At 41.6% G+C, this 26,385-nt stretch overlaps 1 protein-coding gene across 6 annotated transcripts in view; it reads right to left on the bottom strand.

Moving 5' to 3' along the window:
- SBF2 (SET binding factor 2) overlaps positions 1-26,385 on the bottom strand; it is a 344,987-nt gene that overhangs the window by 263,607 nt on the left and 54,995 nt on the right. For all 6 annotated transcript variants that reach the window (XR_010794990.1, XM_066639834.1, XM_066639835.1 and 3 more), the window contains exon 2: positions 10,381-10,466. Coding sequence is in view for 5 of the 6 variants with exons in the window: in XM_066639834.1 (XP_066495931.1) it covers positions 10,381-10,466 (86 nt within the window). In the remaining variant the exon portion in view is untranslated. The remainder of the gene's footprint in view (positions 1-10,380; positions 10,467-26,385) is intronic.

Here is a 26,385-nt window from a genome sequence, read left to right as displayed (position 1 = left end):
AATACATGTTTTTAAAACCATAACCATCCCCCTACCTTGAAATTTCCAGAATTGTACAGATGAGTAGGCAACAGCCACTCTTCATATTACCACAAGTATCTACGTGTCCATGTACATCACTCCTGTACAGGCACAACTCAATGTCCTCTCTAGAAATTGTGCTATATCTGCAAAGGTGCCCTCTTATATAGTCTGCCTCCATCTTTGATACTTCAGATGCTGAAATAAACCTTCTCAGGGCAGGAGGTCTGGTCTAGAGGGTTGAGCCTCCAACTGCCTGAAGATAACATCTGAAGGTCGCCAGTTCGAGGCCACCGGCACCATGAACTGCGAGACCTTGAAGCAGCTGACAAGCTGAGCCGAGTTATTCCACCTGCTCTTCGGAAGGAGCTGCTTGTCAGCCTGTGTGGGAGGAGGCCAGAAAGTGATAACAGACCGCAAAAGTTCCATCTGAAATGTTGTGTGGTTCTTGAAAGATAGAACCTTTCTTTAATTGTAAAAATCCCTATGGGGATTTAAACAGCCTGCCTATGTAAACCGCCTAGAAATAAAGTCTGAGGAGAAATCTGACGACCAAGAAAGGCGGTATATAAATACCTGTATTATTATTATTATCATTATTATTATTATTATTATTCTCGTTCAAAGCAACAGCTTCTGTGTTGATATACTGGTGTAACACTGCTTCCACAATAAGATGTTTATGTCTACCTAACCAGCTTGACACATCTGCAACAAGCTAAGCAGCATTCATCAAAGTTTTTTTTTATTTATATAAAACATAACACTCACACATAGAGAGACCCCCAAGCCACCTCTGGAGGCTCCAAGTACGGCTTTTGTGGGCAGCATCATGACCCACCATGGAGCACAAGGTGGATAGCGACACTCAAATGTTTGAGAACATCTGAGATATAATATTTCTTAATGGGACAAGTTGGTGCATATTTAACATAACAACATTGTTAAGGCTAATTATTGTATAGTTAATGCTGGAAAAGAAATGCACATTAATATCTGTGTAATGTGAACTATGGGTACTTTTAACCAGTGTCCAATTCAGCTTCAAATCTTGGTTTAAAGCTAACCATGGATAGGGTAGTGTCACTGCAGGTCTTATGATTAAGCCATTTCTGCCCAACTTTACATGTATGCAACAGGACCAAATGCATACATCTGTGGGCCGGGGAAAAATGGATTAATACTGAAAAAGATGGGAGGGGGGATTTGCAAGCAAGGAGGAAGCTCAAGTTATGAAATCAGGAAGCATTCAGTATTCAACAGGTGGTAGTATCTCCTGAGCTGAAGTATTATTAGCCTATATGAAACCTGAACCTACTTTCAAAATTTAAACCAAGTAAGTTTTCAAAATACCCAAAATACCGAGTATTTATCAGTATTTCGAGTGAGCGCTAGCAAATTCATTATAAATAGCTTAATAAAATCCAAATATTCTTTACAGTAGCCTCCAAGTACACTATCCATAGTCAAAAATGGGAAAAATTAACCAAAATAAAAATTGAACCTTTTACCCATGATTGTAATTTTCTTTTACGTAAAAAGTCTCCACACAATGTACTTGCCTAAAAGTTACTTAGCAACATGGGTTACCATGAAATACATGCACATACTTGAATTAAACATTACAAAAACATGATTGAGAGCAGACTCATTGACTCATCAAGCAGCGTATGAAACCACAGGCACAGCAGAAGTAGAAAAATTTAAACTCAGCATACATATTTGCATATGACTATCTCATAACCTTATGTGTCACAAATATTAGTCAGATACCCAATCCTTTTAATCCAATTTGGCCTAAATACTTAAGTGAATACCAATGATGACAGAGCATACCCACACATTTTTGATGCCTTAAGGCAGTGGTATCACAATGCCCCAGGCTGAAGGCCCTGGCCTCTGCCCCCTTAAACGGCAGGGGCAGGAGGGAAGGCAGCAACGCGATCCCCAGGACTGCGTCGCTCAGGGGGCTGCAGGGACTGGAATGCAATCACCAGTCCCTGCAGCTGCCTTCCCAAGGTGCGCAAGCATCTGCAGGGCTCCCCAACCTTCCAAAAGTGAAAATGAAGCAAATGCGCTCCACTTCTGCAAAACCGGAGCGTGATCACTCCACTTTCACTTTTAGAAGCCTGGGGAACCCTGCAGACTGTTCCTAAAATTTCACACACTGAAGAATTTATCTTCCTAAATGTATTTGACAGCTAATCTGAAACGAACCAGAATTAAGGTTACCAACCTCTAGTACTGACCTAGAGACTACCAGAATCAGCATTAATCTCCCAGACTACTGAAAACAATCCTAAAGATTTTAACAGGCCTCTCTAGCTAAATGACATCAAATAGGAGTACCTCTGCAGTGAATAAAAGAGTATTGCAGAGAATTATATAAAGATTGCACTGGCCATTATTAAGATCAAGCTACCAGTCCTGGATGACATCTTTATATCCTTCTGTTTGCAGAAGTCACATAGTATTCTTAAAGATCATTCTCATCCAGCTTATAATTTTTTTTGAATTGTTGCCTTCTGGCAAACTATACGCACCACACGATTTATGAATAGGTTTTATCCTAGAGCTATAATCATATTGAACAATGAACTTAAAAATCATTAGGAATATGATAATGCAGCATCTTCAAATGTTTTACTGGGTTTTATTATTTATTTATTACATCTCTGAGTGAATGTGTTATACGATTGTTTGATTATAAGTTTGTTATATAAATGTTTTATGTCCATGTCTTGGAGTGCATTGAAATTTCATTGTACTTGTACAGTGACAATAAAGTACAGTAGAACCTCTTTAAGTTGACAGCCCAAGGGACTGGAGGAATTGGTCAACATAGGGAAGTGGTGAACATAAGGAAAAAAGGCATGTAAATATCATCATGTTTAGCTCCCAAGACAACAAATGCAAGGTCAAGTTATTATTTAGATTGGATTTTTTTAAAGTTTTATTGCAAATATCAATGAGAATTGATCCTCTTGTGATGCTTACTATTTATATCATCTATATCTACGTATATCAAGAGACAGTGAATAAACAGTCCACAATCAGTGTTTTTAAAAAGCCTGAAAATTCATAAGCTTAAAAAAATTGTAAGTTAAAAAAAAATACTTGGTTTCATAGCAGACAGGCAGACCAATGCTATCCCTTGCCAGCCCTTAGCATGTAGCATGTTACATAGCCCCAACAGCTAAAAAAACAACAACACTTCTTTACTTAGGCTGCCTGGCCTCCACTGGGCCTCCTCAGATTCACTAAATGCCAGAAGGTGTTTGATACAGTCCCTCACTAAAAGCTACTGAGAAAACTCCACAAATCAGGGAATAAGAGGACAGGTCCTCTCATGGATTGGGAACTGGTTGAGGACCAGGAAACAGAGAGTGGGCGTCAATGGGCAATTGACAAAAAAAGTGGAAAGAGGTGGAAAGTGGAGTGCCTCAAGCATCTGTCCTGGGACTGGTGCTTTTCAACATCTTCATAAATGACCTGGAAACAGGGATAAGCAGGGAGTGGACAAGTTTGTGGATGACACTAAACTTTTCTGAGTGGTGAAGACCAGAAGGGATTGTGAAGTGCTCCAGAAGGATCTCTCCAAACCGGGAGAATAGGCAGCAAAATAGCAGTTGCGTTTCAATATAAGTGTAAAGTAATGCACTGGTGATGGGAACCAAAGTGAAAGGACAGTGGCTTCACTATGCACAAGCAACCTCATGTCCCTCACAACTTGGTACATGTCCAGGTACAATCGGCAGCCGGCACAGGTCTGTCGGCTACGTGCAGTGTGCCCACCTATAAAAACCCTTTCACACACGCACTAGCAGGCACAGGGGAGGGATTTTCGAGGGGAGGGATTTTGGCTTCTTGCTTTTCCAAGATGGGACAAACCAGACAAAACACAGGCCCACAGTATCTGTTCAGTGGGCAACTTACGGAGGGTAAATTAATACTCTGTGCAATGGTCGAAGTGGTCAAGATACAACTTATAGAGGTGGTCAATACAGAGAGGTTGGTCCCCCATAGTGTATATGCAGTGTCTGTCCATACTGTGAAAATTAGGTCAACTTAAGGAGGCAGTCAATATAGAGAGGTGGTCAACTTTGGAGGTTCTACTGTATTCTATTCTATTCTAGTTTTTAAAAAAAAAATTGCAAGAATAGCTTCAGTCAGAATTGGCAACCCTATCCACAGTGGTTAAGAAAGGTTCCTCCTCTACCATGACATCTCCTCGAGTTGTTGAAATATAACCACAATTTCTCCCCTCATTAGGGAGGTACTCAAGGCAGCTAATAGCCCAAAGTAAAAATCACTAAAAGTACAACCAAACAACAATAAATCAATAATGCCTAAAGGAGATCTGAAGAACTAGCTAGAACCACCAACTACTGCCACAATCAAGAGGGCAAACCAACTATAATAAAAAGGTTTTCAGCTGGCACCAAAATTGAATTAGTGAGGGCACAGACCTCACCTCCTGTGGGAGAGAGTTCCATGATTTTTCACCACAGAGAAAGCTCTCTTACGTGACAGATATTGTTCTGTTGGTAGTGAAACACTTAAAAGAGCCCTCCCCTAAGATCTCAGGGTACAGGCAGTTCTATGAGAGGACGCAGGCCTTCATATACTCTGATCCCAGGCCATTTAGGGCTTTAAAGGTTAAAAGCAGTACACTGAATTGTCAGTATGTTTCCATTTACAGTCAATCCAAGCGGAGCAACAAAGAAGTGATATACTTCACTCACAAGGAGATGCTCAGTAGTTTCACAGTAGCATTTTTCAAAAGATGAAGTTTCTAAATGATCTTCAGGAGTAACCCCACATAATAGCAGTTATGTAAACTAGTTAGGTTTGTTTGTAGAATATAATTGTAAAAAATACCCAAAGAGTAAAAAAATCACTACATCTTGTTCATTATAGTAAATAACAAAATCATGAAAGATGGCAACCAAGTTTAAATCAGAAAGAAAGTATTGAAGCTTACTTGTCAGATAGTGTTCACCAAAAAATGGGGACATTTGAGCTTACCTGTGAATTCCCTTTCTCAATGGTTCCAAGGTGGCTCAGTCTTGGCATCTGGGATGTACCCAAGCAGTACCCCAGTGGCGAAGCTAGATCATTTGACACCCAGGCCCATAAATTTTTGATACCACCTCCATACAGAAAATTTAATTAATCTGGGTTTCACGTCCAGGTGGGAGCCCAGGTCTACCTGCCCAGCAAACCTCAGTCATAGAAGCCAAAGTTCAACCAGGAGCCCAAGTCTACACAACTGATTGACAAGAGCTCTGATGTTAAGAGTGCTCATGGCTCCCCTCCTCCAAACACAAACACTGGACCAACCCCTGACTCAGTAACATACCGCCCCTGCATCTGGAAATTCAATGTAGCCATCATTGTTAATAACTACTGTCTACTGATAGACTATAGTCTACCATGAATGTTTAGAATCCACTTTAAAATTAATCTAAGCCAGTGACCAACAGCACCCAACCTTCCCACCAGTAGTATTACTAGGGTTAGTGCCACCCAGTCTGGTAACTCATTGTATCACTCCATTTATTTACAGAACAGTACAGGTTACCAAACCAATCAGTAACCAACAAAAAAGCAGTGGCCAACCTGATGGCACTCACACAACTGAACAGGAGTTTGAATAGTAGCTCTGATACATGGAAAAGGGAACTTGCTCATCTTATTAGTTCCATGCTGTGTCATAATAACACCTTGTTAGGTCTCATAACACTCAGGTCATTGGTCGGTTTCGAGTTAAGAAAATCCACTTTTTGTGACATAAGGCAATTGTGCTTCCTTTTTTGGTTATTGGGCTATAGGTTTTGATAGAACACAGATATTTCAGAGTGGTTTGTTTCATTGCATTCTGCTGTAAATTACACATCAAATGGTATAAAACATGATGGTATTATTCCTAAAAAACACAATTTTGGTCACTAGTGATGTCACCCTCCCATGATGTCACCTTATTAACACCTTATTGGTTCCATGCTCTGCCATAATAAAATCTCATTGGCTCTTCAAATATTCAGTCTCACTGGTCCATTTTCAGTTATGAAAGTCTTCTTTTTGTTACATAAGACAGTTGTATCTTTGTTTTTTGACTTCTTGGCCACAACTTTTGATATAATGGAGATATTTCACTCTGGTTTGTTTCATTGCATACTGCTGTAAATTACACATCATATGTTATACAACAGGGGTGTCCAAAGTTTTTGGCAGGAGGGCCACATCAGCTCTCTGACACTGTGTCAGGGGCCGGGGGGAAAATAATTAATTTACATTTAAAATTTGAATAAATTTACATAAGTTTACATATATGAATATATTAAAGATGAACTTATATGAATGAATGAAGGTCTTGCAATAGCTCAAGGTCTGTAAAAGGCCTTGCACAAAGCAAGGTTGGCCTTTCCTTTGCTGCCGGTACTGCATCACAGATGTGATAAGTTCCCTGAACCGTTGGAATGAACAGAATCAAGCTACTTCGGAAAATTCTAGGGCTTCCCCACTCTGTTCCATAAGCTACACTATGCTTAGAATCTGGCGAGCATCTACAGAAAACTATAGCTTGGTTGAGAGTGGCTAAATTCTGGTTGAGAATACTATATAAAAATGGTGTTGAGTGCGATCTTCTGTCAGAGGCAGAGCCTCTCTTGGTCTAGAAGATTTTGTCCAGAAAATTAGGTCAATGGGCATAGAAGCAAATCTAATAGGATTATTAAACCAAGTAGATGCCTACCAAACAATTAAGTGTATGGTCTTAGATATTGAGCAGCAGGAGCAGTGGGACACTGCTAACAAGACATGTTCTCTGTTAAATCTGTCAATTCCCTTAAAATATGGACAGCCCCTTTTTTACATCTTTTAACCTGCCCACAAAACCGCAGAGCACTTTCACTAACGAGGTGTAATGTGATGCTGTCAGTAGTTCTATATAGCAGATTTAATGGGACCCCTTAACCTGTGTACAACAACTAGGGGGGATATGGTGCATCGTCATTGAGGAGGATACCAAGCCTCTTGCCAAGCTAATTTTTAAAACTGATGGCAAAATGGATAGGAATAAATTTGGCTGATTCCCTTATCTGATATTGTTATACTTATGTGCTTACCTTCTTTGATTGTGTGTACAGGCATGCACCGCTTAACAACCATTTGTTTACCAACAGACTGCATATATGACAGTGGTCAAAGCACTATAAAGATGCTCTTAATGAGGCGATCGTGTCTCCCATAGCCTATAGCAGAGTGTCTGTTTACACAACAGAGAGGCTCTTAATGCAAAGAAGAAGAAATCTATCTCCCATATGGTAGGGACTGTATGTTTACACAACAAAAGCAATAGATTGGACTGAATGCTCACTTAATGACCTAATCATATAACAGGAATCAGAGAACGTATACCTGTCATTAAATGGCACACACCTGTATTATGCCAATAAAGGTTTACTGAATTGAATTTGCTTTCCTCACTTCTTTATTTTACCTCCAAACTCCTCTCTAAACACTTCCTGTCTTCCTCCTCCTCAGTTTAAGGACTGGGATAAAAACATAGATGTTTCCCATGTGCAATGACCTCCCTCCAACTTGGTTTTCCCTTTTCATCCTCCCTTCATTCTGCAACCATTACACTTAAATACACAGAGGCACATGTGTCAGGAACTAGAATATTTTTAATGCATTATAATGGATATTCTTATATATTGTCTTTTTGGTGTTTGTTGGAATGAACCTGCATTCTTTTTAAGGCCACTCTCTCAAATTCTTCTATAGAGTGGTTTTCTCCTCGCTGCTGATCCACAACCAATTTATTAGCTCTTATCTTATGGGCTTAGCTATGTCCCTCTCAAGGTGAAGCAAAACTGCCCATCCTGTTTTTTTCCTGAAGGAACTGTTTATTAATAATTTCCCACATAAGCTCCCTTGGAAACATGATTAATTCTCTCTGCCTGATCTCCTTAGCCTGGGATGGTAGCAGTAGGTAGTACTACCAGTTTTCTCTCCCATTCACCTGCTAATCCAGTAAAAGGAAATGTGAAGAAAAAGAAGGGTGTGTGTGTGCTAACCACTAGGTGGCACTCCTCCTGGCTGAACTGCACCCTCAGGTCTCTCCCCAACACATTTGAACAATAGTAGTTCTGCAAATTCAAGGGGATAAAAAGTTTGCACAAAATCTTCAAAAATACGTGTATCCTCTCCTCTCCTCAGTCCTAGACAGCACTGAATAACTACAACAAAAAACACTAAGCCAAATTCAATCCAATAACAGAAGGGGCATCCAACACCACCCAAGGCTTCCAAACACCATTAATGAGAATTAAATGACAGATAGATGAGTTGCATGGAAGAGATAGAAGAGAAGTGGGAGCATGAGAAACAGATGAGTGAAATAAAAGATGAAGACAAATAAGATTGAAAAATGGGGGGGGGAAATCCTCATGAGTGTTGAGAGCTGGCATAAGAAAGATGAATAATCCCCTCCCCCATCTAGTTGGTGGAAAAGTAAAAATTTCTGGCAGTTTAAAATGGAAACGGTTTCACTGCATCTCTATGAAAAAGATTTTAAAGAAAGAAAAAAGATATCTACACTGAAGTAATACATCTGGTCTCATCTCACTAGACACGCAGATTGGGTCCCCCATGAAGGAAATACAACCAGAGAGTCACAGCTGTGGACAGGAATTTTGCAAGACAAAATGAAAGGTAACCCATCACTCAAAAGTATTACTGACATCTGTGAACATTTATCTAGACCATTAAACATTCTTCCCACCTATCTCAAATCCTTTAAACATGCCTGAATCAGATGGTAATTCAATACATACTATAACGTTCCCACCACCAAGCAAGTTACTGATGTCATTACCTATTTTCCAAGGGTCAGAAAAATGTGGAATTCTTCTTGGAAAGTTTTCAGTTGTTGACAACTATGTAAGCCTAATTTACAGGGAAACCCTTTTTGTACACATACTATAATTTCAGGATTGATGGTTTTTACTGTATTCTGTTCTCAAGAACAGAGTTCAGCTTCAGCTTAGCCAAGTATTCATTAAACGATTCTTGGACCACATCTCGAAAAAATATTTTCTTGACAATGTGACTTTTACAAGACACAGAAAATATGTTCTTAGAGAATGTACTACTATACTAAAAATAAGATGAAACTACCAACTAGCATGTTATAGATATTTGAAAACTAAAGCAGCAGAATATCTGAAGGGGATCGCCTACACTCCTTTTTCCAGTTTCAAGCATAAAATATAATGTTCTACTACCTAACACACCCCTGAAAATATTCTGCTGCAAAACCTCTTCTTTACTTGGCTCATATCCTTCTCAAGGACAGTAATACAAGCAAATATTCCAGCCCACTCCCCCAAATCTACTTGTGATGGCTGGGGACACTTAAGAATAAGATAAGAATAGGATAAGAATAGGATATCCTTAAGAATAGGATAAGCACCTTCATCTCCCTTCCTGTTTGAAGCAGCAGCTAAAATGGCTCCTTTTTTTCTTTTTGACTTTCTATTGCTACCTCAGAACAATTACCAATATGTTGTTTTCAAAGAACTAAAAGAATTTTGTACACCCCTAAGTTTTACCCTCGACTTATCCACGGGTTGTAGATTGGTACCCTCGACTTATCCATGAGATGGATTTATGGGCGGGTGTGTGTTTAGTGTTGCACATGCAATTTCCCATTCGTGTGCAACACCATTTCTTAAGCAGCTTCTGAGCCAAAAGAAAATGTAAATATTGAAGTTTACTTCTGTGCATGCACATCCCAACTGTATTGCACCATCTGAACTGTGCCCACCTTTCATTCCCCATTTTCTTTTTCCTCCAAAAATATAAACAATGTTGGAGATGAGACACTGGACAAGGTAATAGACACGAAAGTAAAATAAGATATAAAGCAATAGGTACTTTCACCAGTCTATTTCAATATTTTTCAATGAACTATTGGAAGTGTACAAGGAATCTGACTTATTTTCCATGACAGTTTTCAGAGATCTATATTATCTTAAAATTTGATATTTTATAAGCAAACAGATAGTGTGTTTTTTGTTCTAAAACATCAAGACACACAGTGAGGTCTTTTCTGACTCTCTGCATTGTTAAAATATAGTATCACAAGATCTCCACAAAGAGGAGACATTTTGTCATACGACAGATGATTCAGAGATGGTGTTGTACCTCAGGTGCTGTACCTCAAAAATTCACTGGATTATAGACATGCCCTATCTTCATTCTCAGTGTTTGACACTAGATTCTACAAACAAATGTCAATCTATATGCAGGCTACCAAGTCTAACAAATATATGCTACAGTTCAACTTACCAACTCTATTCCCTGTGGAAAGGGAGTGTCATCCAAATCTTGTAAAGGAAATCTTTGGATTATTTTCCCCAAACCTTCTCCTGAGCCTAGAGAGGGAGGGAGAAAAAGATAGAATAAGCTTCTAGAACAATCAAGTTTTGCTTAGCTTTCATTATTCCAGTGAAAAGTTTACAAAGATGATGAGGCTGTAAACTAATGCAGCCAGTTTCCTGGGTTTTTTTTTTTAATATGAATTTTATTGGAAACAATTTCCTTTTCATTATAGACAAGAGAAAGGTTAATAGAAAACACACACACACACACACACACACAGAGTCAAACACAGGAAAGTAACACAAATACAATGGCCTAAACAAGGAAAGAAGCATTTCCCACAATAAATGATGACTGTAAATAAGGGAACAAGTGAAAAGGCAGAACTACAGCAATAAGAAAACTAGAAATAAACGCAGTTGTATTCAGGAGATGATCATAGTGCCTTGGGGCACCAGGGTTAACTGTAAACCAACAATCCCCCCATACCTCAAAGCTGCTGCAGTCCATTTGCTAACCTGCAAACTTTTAAACTTTTTGCTTTCACCTCCCTGGCAGGTTCCCACTCTTCACTTTAAGCTCAGGGGGTGAGGGGAGAAAGTACGGGCAAACCTCCTCCAAAGTCCCAAATTATTTCAAACTCCTTGGATCCCATACAGTAGCCCACTCTTCCTTGGTCAGTAGTAGCACACACACTCCAAAGATGGCACACTCACTTGGGGAAAAGCCTTCAACATAACATATAGAAGAACACCAAATTGCTACTGTATTCTCATTCAAAGCGAGGCTTCTAGTCTGCCTTATGAATTAACCTGCTCAAAATCATAAATCACCAAATTACCTTCATCAATTAATATAAGGTTGGTTGTTGTATTAGCTATTTGCATTGGCAATAACCCTCTTAACAGCAGGATAAAGGTGTCCAAGGATCACTTAAGTAGTAAGGGACATTTTTCCAAAATGTACAAGCACGAATTTAAAATCAACATGAGGTCTTGCATACTATATCTCTTAACAAAAACCAGCCACAAGATTCCAAAGTTGCTGAATAGTAGCCATTCCCAAAGTGGCGGGTTAGTCATGGAAAACCATATTCTGCCAAACCTCTTCTTCTAAGGATACATGCAAATACATCTCCTATGCCCAAGTATGTCCTCATTTTTCCAGAAAGATAAAATGACAGAAGAAGCAGGTACTGAGTTAATATACAACCCCTGGGTGAATGTATGGATAATTTTACAGAAGTTTCAAAAGATGAAAAATGTAGAGTTCAACACACTGCTGTCAATGTTGAATTACGATCAAAAATTAAAAAAAATTATATTTATGCAACAAGCCAAGTTGACAGAGTATTCTCCTATAACACTTTCATGGTACAATAGAAAGGAACTAAATTTTTACGAACCCACCTTGCTTTAAGGAACGCTTTTCTAAACTTTCACTCATGTTTGTGAAATTAAAACTCATGCAAAATGAAATTTGTTTTATATATTTAAGGTGAATCTTTTCTCTTATAGTATTCAAATTTGGGAATGCAAGAAGGTTATCATCCTAGTTTGAGGCAAGAGGGTGTTTTCCCTTTGGGATTGATTTTGAGTTCTGATGTGCAAATTCCTTCCCTTGGAATATAGAGTGGGGGATGGAAATTAGGTAGAGGGCAAGTGTGTGATTTTCCCTTTTTTTGAAGTGGATGGTAAATGCTGGGTTGGTGCCTTCTCAGCCAAAGTATGACAGAAATTATAACAGCCCTGGTGCCATTATTTGTGAGTCACTCCCTTTTTGACCTCATGTGTGGAGGGGAGAATTGAGGCAGCTGAGCCACTTACCTAATGGAAAAATGGAGGTGTGAAGGACACTGGAGGTGTCAGTTGGATGAAAGCCAGAACACCTGTGAGTGCCTACATACCTTAGAGCAGGGTCTCTCAAACTGTGGGTCAGGACCCACTAGGTGGGTCGCGAGCCAATTTCAGGTGGGTCCCCATTCATTTCAATATTTTATCTTCATGCTACCATGATATGTGACTGCATTTGGGGAAATGTTATAGACCTGTACATTGAACAGGCTACTCTGTACATGCTTTTAATAATGATAGTAAATGGGACTTACTCCTGGGTAAGTGTGGATAGGATTGCAGTCTAGAATTGTTAAAAATTTTCCTGCTTGATGATGTCACTTCCAGTCATGACATCACTTCCGGTGGGTCCCAACAGATTCTCATTCTGTCCCAGTGCTAAATGTGTGAGAACCACTGCCTTAGAGATCACAGGAAGAAGAATGAGTCAGCAAAATTAGGACCCATTTTGATTAGGCAATTTAACTATAAATGAGAGGTTAGAGCAGTGGGTCCCAATGTTTTTTTTTCACTTGCATACCCCTTGACAGCCTATTTCCATAAATTCTACCCCTCATATTAGCAAACTGTTTGTAATTAATATAGTACTTGCTGTTATTTCAAAAGCATGTTTTCAAGTACTAATCTATATTTGATAATACACAAATTGAGGACCAGAAACTTGCAGTTGCTGGGGATTTTGCAGTCACCTAGTTGCCTTCCTTTCTGCCTTGCCAGCCCTACAAAGTATTCTAATACAAACCTGTCTTTTTCTGCCATTATTCAATTCCTTTTCTCCCTAAAAGGTCCTGGCAAATACCCCTGGGAGTACATGTACCCCAGGCTCGGAACCACACTGCTAGAGATACACCTCTGCCTGTTTCTGGTCACATGTGCTGGGGTACACTGCTTAACTGAATAATGACAGCCATGAAAGGCAGGACCTCATAAAAGACATGAAGTTGGCTTAGTAAGTTAAAGTTTGTTTTTTTATTGCCTTAAAAAAGCTTGTATCATTTATTCACTTTCCTGAGGTTCCCCTTTTTGGGGGCCTCCTTACTTACCAATGTCAGGACAATTTTTAGAATAAAGCTTTATTCTAATGACCTGACCTGTGTGTGCTTGTTTGAGGTTTGGAGAAATCCATGCTCACCTATGTCCATCTTTGACCACTTGACTAAGCTACCATTCTAAGCCACCAAAGGAATGGCTTTTCTTTCCATTCCTTTTCGGGGGGTGGTGGTAGAGGGAATGCCTGATGGTCTAAAATAAATAAATTCCCCCTTCCCCCCTTTGCCACCTACAGAAACTCTGTAGTTACTTGGAGGAGTGGTAAACTTAGCTGGATGACACATGGTAACCGAGTTGGGAGCACATGCAGGTAAAGCACATATGGGAGTTGGCCAAAGAGCTGACAGCGATTGTTGGGGAAGGAAGTGCCCTGTGGCCCCAATCCTCTCCCCCCACCATTACAGATGAACATAACAGAGTATTTAGTGGTATAATGTCATCATATACATCAATGTGTTTATTTCTGGTGAGTAAGATAGGTTTATATCTTAAGTCTTTCTAAATACAATGAGCTTACTTATGAGTAAGGTAAATAACACCATTTTCAATCAACTTCAGCCGTCATAACAATTCTTTGGATGAATAATGCTAAAATACTGCTTCATAATCACCAATTTACCATCCTGTATCATGTTCTCAAGGAAAAAAACCAAATTATTCTCTTACTTTTCCAGTATACATGAAATCACTCTACATGGCAGGGATTAAGGTCATCAGAAAGATAAAGTTGTTAAACAGTGTTCTTAATTTGAAGATGAAAAAGTATCACACTTATTTTAACACTGATTTTTTTAATGGTTAAAGCAAACAACCAACCAATTCTACAAACTTTGAGATCAAAGTGTTTGTCTCTACTACATCTAAAAGTCAAACCTTTGCAATGTTTGATTCAAATGGTTAGCAATACCATTATATTCTACTGCAGAGTTTCTCAAACTGTAGGTCGGGACCCGCTAGGTGGGTCGCGAGCCAATTTCAGGTGGGTCCCCATTCATTTCAATATTTCATTTTAAATATATTAGACTTGGTGCTACCATGTTCTGTGACTGCATTTGGGGAAATATTACAGACCTGTACTTTTAATAAGCTACTATGTATATTCAGTGGTGATGATCTCTTTGCAGCACTTTAGGACCTCAGCAGGGATGCTGTCTTTCCCAGGTGCCTTGCCAGAGGCAAGGGAGTCCAGGGCCATGTTAAGTTCTTCTAGGGTTGGTTCACTCTCAAGCTCCTCCAACACAGGCAGGCACTCAATGTTGTTCAGTGCTTCTTTGGTAACTACATTTTCTCTCGAACACAGCTCAGAGTAGTGCTGCACCCAGCGTTCCATCTGCTGTGCCCGATCCTGGATGACCTCACCTGTGGCAGACTTCAGAGAGGCAATTTTCTTCTGTGTTGGACCTAGGGCCTGCTTGATACCCTCATACATCCCCTTGATGTTGCCTGTGTCAGCTGCTATCTGTATCTGGGAACAGAGTTGGAGCCAGTAGTCGTTAGCACACCTCCTGGCAGTCTGCTGGACTTTGCTGCGAGCAGCTCGGAGGACCTGCAGGTTGCACTCACTGGGACAGGCCTTGTATGCTGCTTGAGCTCTCCTCTTTTCCTCAATGACTGGTGTCAATTCCTCAGAGTGGGATTCAAACCAGTCTGCTGTCTTGTTGGTCTTCTTGCAGAATATGGACAAGACGGTGTTGTAAACAGTATTCTTGAAATGTTCCCATCTGTTGGATGCATTTGCATCGGCTGGGCCTGGAAGAATTTCCTCAAGCACTCATGCAAATTCCTCCACTATTCCCTGATCTCGGGTCTTGCTGGTGTCAATGCGAGGTCTTCCTCCCTTTTTCATGTGATACAGTTGCTTTGTTCACAGTTCCACTCTGCTGCACACCAGGGAGTGGTCAGTGTCGCAGGCAGCACCCTGATAACTGCGTGTGATCTTGATGCTGAGAAGGCTGGAGCGTCTGGTGAGAATCAGGTCGAGCTGGTGCCAGTGCTTGGAACTTGGGTGTCTCCAAGAGACTCTATGTTGGGGCTTCATGTTGAAGAATGTGTTGCTGACACAGAGACCGTGATGACAGCAAAACTCTCGCAGGCGTTGGCCATTTTCAGCCACACTAGAAGCTGCTCCAGAACCACTTTTCAAAGCGTGATACTATAGTCTTTCGAGACTTGAAGGATGCCAATGATGATGTATATTCTTTTAACTATGATAGTTAAATGGGACTTAATCCTGGGTATCCTGGGTAAGTGTGGGCACGATTGCAGCCTAGGATTGTTAAAAATTTTCCTGCTTGATGATGTCACTTCCGGTCATGACATCATGTCCAGTGGGTCCAGAGAGATTTTCATTCTAAGAAGTAGGTCCTGGTGCTAAATGTTTGAGAACCACTATTCTACTGTGTTTTAATTATTGACCATTCATACAGAAAGATAGGTTTACACATAACCATGGGCTTTCACATGCCAAAAAAAAAGAATATTCCTATGTTATGCTGATAGATTTCTTCTTGTCCTGCACATGCAAGGGATTTACTTGCCTGCCGCTGCCACTGATTGCCCTGCTATACAAAACAAATGGTAACTGGCATTAAAATATATTTAACATTGAACAATCTCTTTTTATACCAGACAGCAGTGACAAAAACAGTATGGGAAAAAATGAGGGCAAAACGCAAGAGAATGCATCGGAACCAAGTACTTTTATCAATATATGGTAGCTGTAATCTGCTTTTATCTCCATACTTGTGTGCACATTAGGCTTTGCCTCTAACCATGGCATCATGAACTGCAGCTGCACCAATTCACATATGGATCCAGTTCAGCCACTGCAGGTAAAGATGCTCCCTTAAAAGCATGTACTCAAGAACTAATGCACAGTGAATTCACAGGTTTTATTGCTTAACATAATATTGCTAATACTGCTTTATTGTAACATTAAATTTGAATTTTACACTTAAGAAAGCATAGTGAATCTGGCACTGGGGTATGGTCTTGCTTTGATTGACATACTATAGCACATCAGCCAATCATCATATGATCAAAATACATATGAAACCTCTTTGCAAACCTACTATGACTGTAGGTCATAAATGACCAGGAGACAGGGGTGAGCAGTGAGGTTGCAAAGTTTGCAGACGACACCAAACTTTTCCGAGTGGTGAAGACCAGAAGTGATTGTGAGGAGCTCCAGAAGGATCTCTCCAGACTGGAAGAATGGGCTGCAAAATGGCAGATGCGCTTCAGTGTCAGTAAGTGTAAGGTCATGCACATTGGGGCAAAAAATCAAAACTTCACATATAGGCTGATGGGTTCTGAGCTGTCTGTGACAGATCAGGAGAGAGATCTTGGGGTGGTGGTGGACAGGTCAATGAAAGTGTCAACCCAATGTGCGGCAGCAGTGAAGAAGGCCAATTCTATGCTTGGGATCATTAGAAAAGGTATTGAGAACAAAACGGCTAATATTATAATGCCTTTGTACAAATGGATGGTAAGGCCACACCTTGAGTATTGTGTCCAGTTCTGGTTGCCACATCTCAAAAAAGACATAGTGGAAATGGAAAAGGTGCAAAAGAGAGCGACTAAGATGATTACGGGGCTGGGACACTTTCCTTATGAGGAAAGGCTACGGCGTTTGGGCCTCTTCAGCCTAGGAAAGAGATGCCTGAGGGGGGGACATGATTGAGACATACAAAATTATGCAGGGGATGGACAGAGTGGATAGGGAGATGCTCTTTACACTCTCACATAACACCAGAACCAGGGGACATCCACTAAAATTGAGTGTTGGGAGAGTTAGAACACACAAAAGAAAATATTTCTTTACTCAGCGTGTGGTTGGTCTGTGGAACTCCTTGCCACAGGATGTGGTGAAGGCGTCTAGCCTGGACGCCTTTAAAAGGGGATTGGGCAAGTTTCTGGAGGAAAAATCCATTATGGGTTACAAGCCATGATGTGTATGCGCAACCTCCCGATTTTAGAAATGGGTTATGTCAGAATGCCAGATGCAAGGGAGGGCACCAGGATAAGGTCTCTTGTTATCTGGTGTGCTCCCTGGGGCATTTGGTGGGCCGCTGTGAGATACAGGAAGCTGGACTAGATGGGCCTATGGCCTGATCCAGTGGGGCTGTTCTTATGTGGTTCATCTCCATAAAACCAATACCTAGACCAGTTCTCTCAAAACACTGTAGGGACTTGCTTAACAAGAAAAATGTAATTTTGGACTAAGGTGCCAGGTAGCAAGATACATACTCAACCTTACAAATCATATGATTAAGAGTGGCATGTTTTTAGCGTTTTTGTAGTGTTTTTAGAAAGACGGTGCAAAGTATTTTTTGCATACATCATAGCCCTATCTAGTACCTGTAAGAGACTTATCTTCACATCTTAAAAATGTTAAGCTGCCACTACTGTGCCAACCTATTTAATATGGAAACATTCTACTCTTACATAAAAACCAAATAGAAATACAGGTTAAATGCAGTCTATTTACCCACGGATATTTTATCTTCAGATTTGTCTCAACGCAAATGGGGTGGGGGAGCCAAAAGTCACACACTCCTTTGCCTCCTTTGCCCTGTGCTGGGGTCTCGATCCATTTCTAGGCAGCCCAAAACACTGCAAAAAGGCTCTGTCTTGCCCAGGCAAGGAAATAGCCCTGGAGTCCTTGAAGAGGTTCCCCTTACAAAGGAACAGTAACACTCCTGGAGCCCCTGAGCCATCAAAGAAGCTGAAGAGGGGAAGGGGGGGCTGAAAATCTCTGTAGCCAGAACACGTGCAGCAAGGTGGAGCTCTCTCTCACTCACTCACTCACACAGGGGCAGGTGTGGCAGCAACAGAGGGGATTCCTTTAAAAAACCCAGGGAGTGCTTGCCAAATTCCCCCCCCCCATTGAGATGGTGCAGGCAATCACCGACACAAGCAAGCCTTCCCACCAAGCAAAGCATGAGATTTAGCCTACAATTCTCTCCACAATTTCCTGGGAGTAAGCCCCATTGACTGGAATGGGGCTTACTTCTGAGCAGAAACGCATAAGGCTGGACTCTTAAAAGATCAGCATCCCAACTGTGAAAGAAGCCAGGCAGCTGGCAATGGGGAGCTAGGGCTGAGTGGAGGGGCTTGATAACAGCTGCCTTAGTTTCCTTCCATCCGGAAGTGACAGGCTGCAGTGTATTTGCATAACTCTTTGGAATTTAGCACAACACATTTTTTGTTAAATGTGCCGAGTCACGGAACAGAACTAACGCAGATAAATAGGCTCCACCTGTATACTACCATTCCAAGTTTTAAACTGTGGAGAAATTAGATTGAAAAAATAAACATTCAGAATTCAACTGGCCAAGGTGTGAGCAAGACGCAATCTCAAGGATGCTGGACTCATTACACATGTAATATAAAGCAATTTTGTGTAGAAGAATAATGAAAACCACTTGCAGGCTGTCACAGAAACCGATTGTGTAGTACTCCTTTTTCGTGCCCCTCCCCCCACACTGGTTTTTCTAGCTAGTGAAACAGCAGCACAATTTTACAGCAGCTGTACACTCTCGTTATTTCACTTGATATTGCATGGCTCTTGTCCTTTAAGTTCAGGAGGAGGAACAGAGTGAGTACATAACCATATGCATCTTCTCCATCAATGCCTGTGGTTTTCTGATGAGAGGGTTCAATATGTGCCCACTTGGCTGACTCTGCTGGTTTAAAAGGACAGATATTGAGGCTATTGTCATGCCAGCAGACGAGAGCAGTGGACTGAAAAGTGGTTAGAACTCTACAAGTAATTGGTTGTAAGGCTACATTAATATTGCTGCAAAACAGTGCAGTATTACATAGGGAGAACAGCTCCCTAAGCAGCCATCCAAGAATGAAGTCTTCAAAAAGAAAATCAGTTGTATCGGGTGAAATATCTAGAGCACACCCCACTTTTTAAAAAATCCATGAGGGCAACGCATGCAAATTCTTCTAATACTTTGATATAATTTCTGATGACCCTTGATTATTCTCAGGCTCATGCAGTCAACTAAAAACATTAAATTGAAATAAAACTCCTAGCTCTCATAAATTTATCGGGTCATTGACTTTAACAGTCTTCATCTGACTTCTATGAAGTCCTTCAATTGCCTGCTAGCCTCTTGCTTTTAGAAGTCTCCGATTACAGCATTTCTGCCACATTGTAAATATGTACACACAAATTATTTTACATTCTGAAGACATAATACCACAGAAAGCGTTAGCAGAAAAAGTTATCAGAAACATATGAAAAATTCTGTAACAAGCAAGACTAGTTTTAAGTTCAGAGGCTGATGGCAGCTAATGACAACATTCCATAAATATTAGGAGGCCACATTCCAAAGAACAACTCACTGTCAAGTCAATTTTCACTCAAACATATTTGCCCCAGATTATAATGATGTATTAATGAAGTCTCAAAACTTAGAGCATATATATTCTTGGAGCATATATTATAGTTAAAACAACCAAAACCAGATAGAATATGAAATAATGTTTTTGATTCAAACACGCAACTAAAGCCCAATACTAGATTTGTGTAAGAAAGATACAGACTTGAACCAGAAAAAAACTGAAACTTATCTTAAGAATATGAAGGACATATTTTACATTTTGAACAAGTATGTTATATTACATTTGGATTGATTATACTGTAAATGTATTACCTGTATAAAGCATAAGGGATGGTATGGGCAGGGGCAGTCTAAAATGGTGAAAGTGAAAAAACGTGAAAAGCAAGATGTCTATATTGATAGGCAGTGGCTCTCCAGAATTTTAGATAAGTATTTCCCAGTCCTATCTGGAAATACAAGAGGCCTTCTGCATATACTCTACCACTGAGCAACAGCCCCTTCTCAGAATAAACAACCTATCAGTGCAGCTCTGGGCATCTTTTCAACTTATTTTACATTGTTTTTGTGCCAGATGAAACATATATATTTCAGTTGTAAGTCATAGTTTACTACTATTTCTTCGATCATCCTAACTACTCCTAAATTTTGGCTTGTATAGTAACATGGAGTAACATGTGGAGACCTCCTGACTGCACAAAGATCTCTCTGGATCCCCAGCCACAATAAATTCCTTTAATATCTCTTGACTAACAGCCCAATCCTGAACCACCCAGAGTGCAGGGCTGCCGCGGCACAGAGAATGGCTGTCGTGGCATCCAACACACAACCAGGCAGCTGCCAGTGGCTCCTCGAGAGAAGGGGCCCTTCCCCAGGTAAGGAAAGTAGCCCTGCAAAGGGGTTACTCAATTCTGCGACAACCCTTGAGCTGGTGCAGAATCAAAAAGCTCCATGTCAGGCCACACAGGCCAACAATGAGCTCAGGATCCTGTGGAACTCCACCGGTCCTTCCTTCCACCCACCATGCTCCCTCCCCCTGCCACACTTCCTCCCCACTCTCCGCCCGCCCTTCCCCCACCTACCCCTTCCCCCACCTACCTCTTCGCTGCCCAGCAGTTTGGGCGACCACGGAACGGCAGAGCACTGGTGTTCCACCAGACTCCACCAGCATTAAGGGCTCACTAACAGCACATTTGTACAGCACATTTGCGACACATACTGTTTAGGATTGGGTTCTAAGTCAGTGCATCCATTTTTAGTTGATTCACAGGTATGTATTTTTATGTTTGACTTCTGACATTACCAAAACCTCTGTATAATGTTTGTTAAAATATTGAAGAAAATTAGGAATAAGCTTAATTAAACAAAATTATTACAATCTAACAAAAGCTACTGTTTGCTATGAGAAGGAAAGGTCATTAATATTTTCTTGAATTCCTCATTTTCAGTAACATGAAAAATAAAAGCATTTGCAAGTCCTTCAGTCCTATTCCCACTAATTTAATCTTGCTGTGCCAATTAATCAGCTAAAGTTTTGGTGGGTTAATCAATTAAAGCTTGCAACCCTACTTTTGAAGAGTCATTTGCCCTCTTCACTTGTTGAAAAGTGAAGGTTAGAACCTACCATTTTAAACAAACAGAAATAAAAACAGCAAACACAAAGAAAGAAACCCATTCACAATCTTAAAGAGACAAATTTAAAAATTCACACAAGTTGGATAAAAGAACCAAATAAGATGCCAACATAAGTCAAGAGGGAGTGAGTTCCACTTAGTGGAAACCATAACTGAAAAGGTCCTCATGAGTTGTCACCCACTGGGCTTCCAACAACAACAAAAACCAAAACATGGCCCCATAGATTCTTTCAGGGAGGATAGCAAATCATGTTGGAGAGGATGGTCCTACAGATACCCTGGACCAGGGGTCGGCAACCTGCTGCTCTAGAGCCGCATGCGGCTCTTTCAGCTGTCTGCTGCGGCTCCTCCCAGTGAAAGTGGCAAAGGGGGTAACAGGAGGCATCTGTGCTGGGATTGCCCCACCTGCCCCGAGTTTGTTTCCCTTTTCAATTTTGCCCGCTCTGCAGGCTTAAGCTCCCTGTTTTTCCCTTCCCCAACTCTCCAGCAGGCTCAGCCAATCAGCATCCAGCAGGCTCCTGGCTTTTTCAGTTGGAATGGCTCAGGGCCCTTCACTGACAGACAGACCAGCCAATCCTGAGCCACCCTCCTCCTCAGCCATTGCAGCCTGCCTTTCCCTGAGCAGGTCCCCACTCAGTGCAAGGAGAGGCTTTTCCTCCACAGCTGAGGAGACATCCTGTGTGTCTACTCAGTAGTAAGCCCCATTACAGCAGATGAAGCTTACTCCCAGGAAAGGGTGCCTGGGAAGGTAGCCTTGGAGCCAGTGGGAGCCCGCACAAGTCTGTTCGAGAGTAAGCCCTGATGTAGTACCTGGGCTACACCCAGGAAGGTGTGGAGGGCTGTAGCCTCAGCCTCATCCTGTGCAGGTCTACTCACAAGTAAGCTGTAGTCAGTGGGACTTCCTCCCAGGAAGGTGTGGAGGGCTGCAGCCTCAGCCCCCTCCTATGCAGGTCTACTCACAAGTAGTCAGTGAGTCTTCCTCCAAGGAAAGTGTGGAGAGGACTGCAACCTGAGAGCTTCAACCAACTTGTCTGCTCAAAGTCCCATTGTAGTGTGGGGAGGATAGTGTGGAGAGGGTTGCAGCCTGAGTGAGGGAGAACAGGCAGGCAGGGCAGAAGCTGGCCTGTGGCTGCCCCCCCCCTTGTTCTCTTCCCCACCTCTGGAGCCTGTGTCCTTTCTTCCTTCCAGCAGGGTGCCTCTGGAAGGTGGGGGGAGTTCTTTAGTATCCATGTAAGATGAGCAGATGTCATAACTGCCATATGTATTGGAATCCTGGAAGATCTGGTGAGGAGGTAGATGTGGTGTCAGCAGTGGCCCCTTTAAGGGTAAGGCCTGGGCATCCAGCAGAGTGTGCTGCACAGCTGCAGCCACTTGAAGGCAATAGAGCCCTCAGGGATATAAGGAGCACCTGAGGCAGGAAGCAGGGTGTGGGTTGGAGAAGGAGTGCAGGTAGGAGAGGAGACTGACTGGGCTTATGGATTTTGACTTGGATACTCTGACTGATTTGGCTGACTTACTTTGGAATCTGATCTTGGACTGTGACTTGGCTTATTGACTTTGGACTCTGCCCTGGATACTCTGACTGACTTTGTGACTAAGGGACTGCTGGAGACACTGGAGTTTGAAGTGCGGCTCCTGTGCCCAAGACCTGCTGAGGACCAAGGGTCTGCTGCAGTGGCAGGAGGCTGCTGGCAGGAGAGAGGATCTCTGCAGGTTGAACAGGCGAGCTACCCTGGAGGTGGGGTCCAGCAGGAGTGCAGGGCAGAACCAGGGTCATTTGTTGGGGGAAAGAAGGGGAGCTAATTTGCTTAAAGTGGGCATAGTTCTCCATGTAGAGAATGGCCTTGGAATCAAGCAAAACACCATAGAGGACCAGGTGTCTGAAAACACAGGACAAGAATGTATGACAAAACTAACTAAAAGCTACAAGAGGGGTCTACATTATAAAAATGGGACCTATAAGAGCATAAAGGTAAAAAAAAAAACCTATATATGCAGTATTATCTTCATTTTAGATGTCAAAAGGGTTTTGTGGCTCCTGAGATTTTTTTTTTCTTCCGGAAAACGGGCCCAAATGGCTCTTTGAGTGTTTAAGGTTGCCGACCCCTGCCCTGGACTAAACTTTTAGCTTTAAAAGTAATAACCAGCAGCTTGAATTACTTCCAAAAACAAACTGGCTACCAATACAGAAGAAGTAACAGAGGCACAGTACAACAGTAAAGGCTGTAGTAGAGTTACCTGCAAAGGCTCACCCCTATCAAAACCTCGCAGCTGAATTTTCTACCAGCTAAAATTTCCAAGATTTCTTCAAACGGAGGCATACATCAGTGGCTTAGCTAGCGAGGATCGGGGGGGGGGGGGGCCGTCCGCACCAGGTACCAGCCTTGGGGGTGCGACACCACAAATTACCCAACATCACTAACATCACAGAAGTTACGAGTAACTCCATCATGATATATACCGTTGAATGCGGAATTTCCAGCAGAATGCAATGCAAAAAGCTAGAGGAAATTATCTCCTTTCCATGAAAAGTTATAGCCAAAAACTGGAAACCAAAAAATGCATGGAGCCCTATGGGAAGTGAAACTGAGCCACATCATGCATTTACTCATGAGTAGGCAAAGTGTCTTAGTCCATTGGAAAGGGCAGGCTGAGAGGAATCCAACACCACCAGAATGGTTCCTATTCAATGAAAGTTGCCCAAAAAAAACATCCAAGAAGGAAGTCCCTCCCTCCAAGCAGGTGATTTTTTGTGATTTTTCACTGATTTTTTTTTGGGGGGGGGGAAGTGTTATAGCAGGCAGGCTACAGAGAAAATTCACTTGGTGAATTAGGGTTAGCTATCCCTTAATTATCTGTTTTTCTTTAATTATTTATTTTTCTTGATGATGTCAATTCCAGCCATGACATCATTTTTGATGGGTCCTGGACAGATTAACATTCTAAAAAGTGGGTCCCAGTGTTAAAAGTTTGAGAACCACTGCCTTAACTCAAAACAGGCCAATGAGGCATCTGGGGGGGGGGTTTACACCCTAGTGACCAAAATTCTGGAAATCGTGGCTTTTAGGAACAATACCATCATGTTATATACCCTTTGATGCAGAATTTCATCCATTGCTTCTGGGGAAATATTCACCGCATTTATTTTGTGGCCATTATTATTATTAATTTCATGGCATGACTATTACTATCTCTCAGTCGCACATACCTCACAGGGTTGTTGTGAGGACAAAATAAGGGGAGGAACCATGTACACCACCCTGAGCTGGTTAGAGGAAGGGTGGTATAAAAATGTGAATTTATTAATTAATTATGTTGTATGGGGTGACAAAATTTATGGGCCCCAGGTGTCAAATGACCTAGCTACGCATCTGGCATAAATACAGTACATTACATTAGTCTGAGGAATAACTAAGGCATGGGTAACTGTAGCTGTTTTCTTAAGACAGAAACAGCTGTAACTGGCGATTGCAACCCAGCAGTACTCTCAAACCATGGATCATCAAAGTGCAATCATATCAAGAGCAGGGCAACACTCCACCACCATATAGTAGGTCTTCTGATCAGAAGAACCATTGTCTTGTGAGGATTAAATTTCAGCTTATTTTCTCTCATATTTCAGATCATTCACAGTTTCTCCAACTGGGGAGGTAATGGGGTATATAACTGGGCACCATTTGCATACTGATGACACCCTAGACCAATGGTTCCCAACCTGTGGTCCAGGGACCACAGAAGTGGTCTGCAAGGTCTCAAGTAAACAAGGATTATCACCTTTGATCACTTTCAGTGTCTTGCCAAGTGAGCACTCCCCCATGGATCACTGAAATATCAACAGAGGCTATAGGTATTCCGTTCTCCACCCTCTCAGATGGTCCAATGCTTGCTGAAGTGTCAGCTGAAGGAGGGTTTGTTCTCCACCCTTTCTGGTAGTCTGTGGAGGAGCGCTCACTCAGCAAGATGCATACTCATGGACCACTAGAGAGGGTGGAGAACGGACCCCCCACAGCTGACATTTTCAGTGTCTTGCCGAGCACTCCCCTATGGGCTACCAAATTGAATTATATTTTTGTGTGTGTGGTGGGGATGGAGGGGATTGCATGTGGTCCACGACAAATTCCAATGTTTGCCTCAGTGGTCCGCAGGCTCCTAGAGGTTGGGAACCAATGCCCTAGACCAATCTCCTGGATAACTCCTCCCAGAAGTTTCATGTAGATATTGAACAATATGGTGGACAAGATGGAACACTGAGGAACACCACAGTCCAAAGGCCATAGCATTGAACAGGAATTCCCAAACACCATCTTCTGGCACTGACCTTCCAGGAACAACAAGAGACACCATAGGAAAGTGCCCCCAGTCCCATTCTGGGACTATCTGCTGCTTTTTTAATCAAGAAGTTGACTTGGGGATTTAGAGCTCTAGAGCTCAACTCCCACCTTTGGAAGGGTTCCTTTTCTTACGCCTTACTGTCTGTGGCTAGACTTCAAAGATGTGTGCTTTATGAACACAACATTCACACACTGTATTATAAGAACATTAGTATATCATCTACAGTAAATACACTCAGGCAAAGAATTCACCACCTTCTTTACTCAGCTCCCTACTACACTCAAAGATCCATTGCTTTAAATAATACACGACATATTGAAACCCTGGCAACATTTTTTAGTTCCTGAAATTCAGCCCCCTCAACTCCCTTCTTAAATAAATCTCCTTTATTAAAAGGTCACATGCCATATCTTGCCTGCCCTTTAAATTCCAGGAGCAAGTTGTTAGTGCAACTTACATTCCAAAATTAATGAGAGCTGAGATAAACTGTGCCTCTTTCCCTGCAAGTCAGGGATAACAATACATATAAGCGGCATTTATTTTTAACGTCAAGTCTAATGTTTTGGGTACATATGATTTAATCTGTCTAAAGTAATGGAGCTGGGGCAGTGCTTCTAAACGTTTTAGCACCAAGACCCACTTTTAAAAAAGACAATATCACGATTCAAGTGACTAGACAAAAAAGATCTAGAAAGAAATATTTTACTAATTAATCATAATTTGGAACCTGTGCTCACAAGGCTGCTAGAG

Source organism: Tiliqua scincoides, chromosome 1 (genome assembly GCF_035046505.1).
Source record: "Tiliqua scincoides isolate rTilSci1 chromosome 1, rTilSci1.hap2, whole genome shotgun sequence".
NCBI classification, from domain to species: Eukaryota; Metazoa; Chordata; class Lepidosauria; order Squamata; family Scincidae; genus Tiliqua; species Tiliqua scincoides.
The sequence above is the reverse complement of the archived record's forward strand: the minus strand, read 5'-3'. Positions and strand labels throughout refer to the sequence as shown.